We start from the raw sequence: 4,931 nt of genomic DNA on the forward strand, positions 1-4,931 counted from the left end.
TTTTAAGAGTTAAATTTGTTATTATACCAATTTTTCAACTATATGTCTTTCTCCCATTAGTGCAATTAATAGAAATGAACTAAACAATACAATATTGATTAGTTGGATGATCAATTTAAAAAAAATCATAGTTGAGTGAAAAATTCTATAATTGATTGACTAATTTAAAAAATTCATAATTGAATGAATAAAAATAATAATATCCATAATTAGGTGAATTTACCCTTAATTTTATTACTTAAGTTGTAATGAAATCCTCACGCCAATAATGGATATGATATTTTTTACCAAATATATATACATAACACTTGTCACGAAATTTAAAACACTTCAGGAGTGGCATATCAATTAGTTGAAAAAAATGGTATATCTATTAATTACCTCATACAAATTTCTAATTATTATATATACACGAATATTGAAATATTTTCACAAGCAAAATTATATTTTTGTTATTTTTATCAGTATTTATTTATTTTTAATTTAATTAAAAGATAAGAGATAACAATATAATGTGAAATTTTTTATTTCATTATTAATGCATAAAATTATAAATTTTCTAACTAAAATAATTAATAATTAATAATTAATTTAATTTTCATCTTAACATATATTTTAGAAAAAATTTCTTAATAATTAAAAAAAATCGAATCTTCTAAATTTGATAGATGGGATTTTGAAAAAGTATTAAAGATAACCAACCAACCATGTTTGAACACATTTAGGGCACGTTTGGTTTGCTGTAATGGAATAGAGGCGTAATGGAATAGAGCCGTAATGGAATAGATGCGTAATGGAATAGAGGCGTAATAGGTAATTCTTATATTTGGTTGAATGGAATGGAATAGAGGCGTAATGGTATTCTTGTGTTTGGTTGAATGGAATAGAGGTGTAATAGCATAAGTAAAAAAATTAAAATAACTAGAATACCCTTAGCAAAATTTTTTTTAGGTAGATGATTATTGTTATTGTTATTAAATTTTAATAAGCTTATTAATATAAATAATATATAATTTAATCATATTTTAACATAATTTTTATTAAATATAATTTAATAAAAATATATAATTTAATAAAATATATGAATTTACTAAAATCATAATATATAATACTATAAAATATATTTTAAAAGTCTTATTATTAAATATAATTTAATAAAAATATTATTAAATATAATTTAATAAAAATATATAATTTGATAAAATTCTAGTATTAAAATATTATTATATGAATTTACTAAAATCATAATATATAATACTATAAATTATAATTTAAAATAATTATTATTAAATATAATTTAATAAAAATATTATTAAATATAATTTAATAAAAATATATAATTTGATAAAATTATAGTATTAAAATATTATTATATGAATTTACTAAAATCATAATATATAATACTATAAATATAATTTAAAATAATTATTATTAAATATAATTTATAATCTATTTAGATATTTTTAAACTGCAATACATATTTTAATGTGCTAAAATATCATTATTGGAAGAAATAATTTAATTATTCTACAATAAAAGAATATTACGAGTAATAAATAACTTGAGAATTATATTTCGCATAAACATAATTTTCATATATTAACAAAATGTTAAATGAAATTCGTGAAATTCTATGTCATAATCCATATGTTATACAGTTTTAGAACATCAAAAAGTTAGATGATTGTAATGACATACCATCCCAAATTACAAACAGAAAAAGTTACGAAAATATCATCAACAGAAATAAGAAGTTTAATGGTCAGCAAGAAATCTTCTGACCCATTCCAACCGCATATCAGAAGGTAAACTAAAGAAAACGAGCATTTGAGTTGGATGATCTGAAATTTTACTCAATGCTCGATACCGCTCATCCACTGTTAAACCTTCTATTTCACATAAGGTTGAATATAAATTTGTAGCTTTTTCTTGGATGATCTAGAATTCTTCTGACTTCTGTTGAACTACCACATCGGAGGCGATACTCCTACTGATTTGTTCGCCAATGGCCCGCATGTTTTCGGCCAATAAAGTGGCAGCCTCATTAAATGAAGAAGAAATATTATCACCTGCATCAGAATTCTTCTTTCTCTTCTTTGAAGATGAGGAATCCCCTTGGTTTGTATCTCGTCGCGGCTCCGTAGCAGAAACATCCATGTCATTTAAATAGACGTCAGCTTCGCAGTCATAGAAATCGTTTCTTTCTTCATTCATATCTGTAGTAGGTTCACCCTGAGCATTTATTTCTTCAAGAACATTAGCGGCTATTTGAGCATCTTTCCCAGTCGCTCGATCTCTTGCGTATATGGCAGTAAGGTGGTCGTAGTAAGGGAAAGAACGATGTCTGAATTGAGCGGCTTCTTTGTGACTCTAAAAAAATGAGGAAATCATATTAGTTATAAGTTTGGTAAAAATAAGATAATAAAGACTTGAAATAATTCTTACCTTTAAATAAGAGTCCCAAACCGCATCTTCAGCAAGAACGAGCTGCCTATGCTCATCCCAACCAAAACCGCTATTGTTTTGGCCATTAAGCATGTCATACACGATTGACCACTCCCTTTTTAGTAACCTAATTCTCGATTCAATATTAGGTCTAGCCTTCAACATTTCGTTGGGTAAAGCCTCCTCTAGCATTTTTTCCAACTCGTTTAAATAACCGGCTTTGAACCCGGTATCAGCATTAAATGTTCCAACATTGTGCAAGTCCACCATGCAGGAAACCAATGCTGCATCTTCTTCTGGAACCCATTTTCTTTTGATTCCTCGAGAAGCTTGAGAAGAAACATTTGAAGCTTGCACACCTAACATAATTATCTTAAGAAAAAAAACAAATTATATTAATTACTATTAATATCATGAATCAAAAGGTGAACACTTTATAAAATTATAATTAAGTTCAATATCATGAATCAAAAGAAATTAAATTATAATTCAACAAGTTTAGTACAATAGAAAAATCAATTCAAACACCACCAAAGTTTCACAAACTAGATACGTAAAATAACATAAACAAATTAACTCAAACTCATTTTGTCCCTAAACCTAACTAATTTCTAAATGCTTGGCATTCATTGAACATTTGGTTGGCTAGTTTCATCTTCCAAGTAGCCCAAGCATCCGATGGATGAATATTTACGATGTTCGGTTCATCATCATCTACCACATTACTAGGTAATCCTTCTTCCACATCCGCTTCAATAGGATCAATACTCATATGGGTTCGAATAAAATTATGGAGCAAACAACATGCAATAATGATTCTATTGTGCACCCTTACAGGATAGAATGATGAACTCCTAAGTATTCCCCATGTAAGTTTTAATAACCCAAAACATCTTTCAATAACATTACGTGCTGAGGCATGTTTCATATTAAAAACTCTTCCGGAGAACTTGGTTGATAACCCTGACGCCACTCATTCAAATGATATTGTTGTCCTCTAAAATGTGCAAGAAATCCCTCACAATTTGTGTATCCAGCATCAACTAGATAATAACAACCTATAAAAAAACTTTGTTTAAAATGATTAATTCAGCACAAAAAGTTTGATCTTAATGAATAATTCAAAGTCCTATAACAATCCACTTTACCATGAGGAACTTTTAGTCCATGTCTCCTACAATGGCATCTCGAAGAACCCGTCCATCAGCAACAGAATCTTCCCAACCAGGAAGAACATAAACAAATTGCATATCAGGTGTACAAACACCTAGCATATTTGTTGCTATGTCACCTTTTCGCGTTCGATATCTAGGTTTATCAACTGTTGGAACCCTAATCTTGATGTGGGTTCCATCAAGAGCACCTAAGCAATTCTATACCACATGATATAAAACCTTGAGTTAGAATACTAAATTTAAATCTAAATCAACTAAATGTTGTACAAGCTATATATAAAACTCAATCCAACACCTTAAACCATTTCCACATTGTGTCAGAAGAATTAGCTATAATTGGCTCTGGCTTTTTAAATAACACATCTTGTAAGCGTATGAAAGCATTTAAAACACTATGAAATGATCTGCTAACAGTTTCCCCGGATCTACTAAAGTGATGCTTGATAACTCGATTTTTCAGGTGATGGGAGATGATATGTAAAAACATTGCCACTTGCTCATCAACAAGCATGTTTCTTGACGACTTCAATCCCCCTAACGATTTTAACATCTCACATAGTTTAGAAAAGGTAGTTCTATTCATCCTAACTTGTTCAATACAGGTCTCGTCACTAGCATATACAAGCCTTTTCACATAATCCCGTTTTGCATAAAAATCTAAGGTATAGGACGTAATCCTTGGTCTATAAGTATGTAGGCTAAGGTTGGCACCCATTGTAAATAAGAACCAAATCGCAATTCTACAGATTTCCAACCATATTGCCAATGCAATACCAATTCTTTTACGCCTCACACTTTGTGCAATTAAAGGCAGACGAGTCATTACTGCAATATATTAATGTGTTCCATATTGTCAAATCGCAGTAAAAGGGTCACATTTCTCCAATCATAATTTCAATAACAGTAAAATAAAATTAAATAATTTAATTGCCAAAGAACTTACAATGATTGTGTGAAAAGAAGACGGTACACTGTGGGTGAAGGAAGCAATCAAACAAGCCGCTTCAGTAGGAAGCAATATCACACTATCAAAGAAAAATGAACAATACAAATTTAGAATATTAACGAAGCAAAAAATAGAAATTAAAATTACCTTTGCAATTTATATCTCGTGTATCATTGTATTAAAATAATATATATATATATATATATATATAACAAAAGAGTAGAAGTTGAAACTTGAAAGCACATGATTACAATAAATGGTGTTGGTATTTTTAATCAATAAAAGCCAACATGAACGATGAAAATAAGAATGTGTTAGCTACAAATGAAGTTTAAGAGACTCTTAAAATATACATGGTTGTGGTA

At 28.7% G+C, this 4,931-nt stretch overlaps 1 protein-coding gene across 1 annotated transcript; it reads right to left on the reverse strand.

Moving 5' to 3' along the window:
* Window positions 1–1,938: 1,938 nt before the first annotated feature.
* On the reverse strand, window positions 1,939–2,824 carry LOC121219156 (uncharacterized protein At2g29880-like). The gene is made up of 3 exons (XM_041096840.1): window positions 2,446–2,824; window positions 2,232–2,370; window positions 1,939–2,069 (listed from the first exon to the last, which is right to left on the reverse strand). The coding sequence occupies exons 1-3, from the start codon at window positions 2,809–2,811 to the stop codon at window positions 1,939–1,941; spliced, it is 636 nt and encodes a 211-aa protein (XP_040952774.1). The 5' UTR covers window positions 2,812–2,824.
* Between the last annotated feature and the right edge of the window lie 2,107 nt (window positions 2,825–4,931).

Source organism: Gossypium hirsutum, chromosome D07, assembly GCF_007990345.1.
Source record: "Gossypium hirsutum isolate 1008001.06 chromosome D07, Gossypium_hirsutum_v2.1, whole genome shotgun sequence".
NCBI lineage: Eukaryota > Viridiplantae > Streptophyta > Magnoliopsida > Malvales > Malvaceae > Gossypium > Gossypium hirsutum.

What these genes read in the sequence shown, in the direction of transcription:
- LOC121219156 (XM_041096840.1), bottom strand. Translation starts at nt 2,811, where the DNA reads ATGTTAGGTGTGCAAGCTTCAAATGTTTCTTCTCAAGCTTCTCGAGGA. An exon ending in TTTGGGACTCTTATTTAAAG is followed by an intron (nt 2,371 to 2,445) that starts GTAAGAATTATT and finishes TCATTTTTTTAG; the next exon opens with AGTCACAAAGAAGCCGCTCA. An exon ending in TGAAGAAATAAATGCTCAGG is followed by an intron (nt 2,070 to 2,231) that starts GTGAACCTACTA and finishes ATTCTGATGCAG; the next exon opens with GTGATAATATTTCTTCTTCA.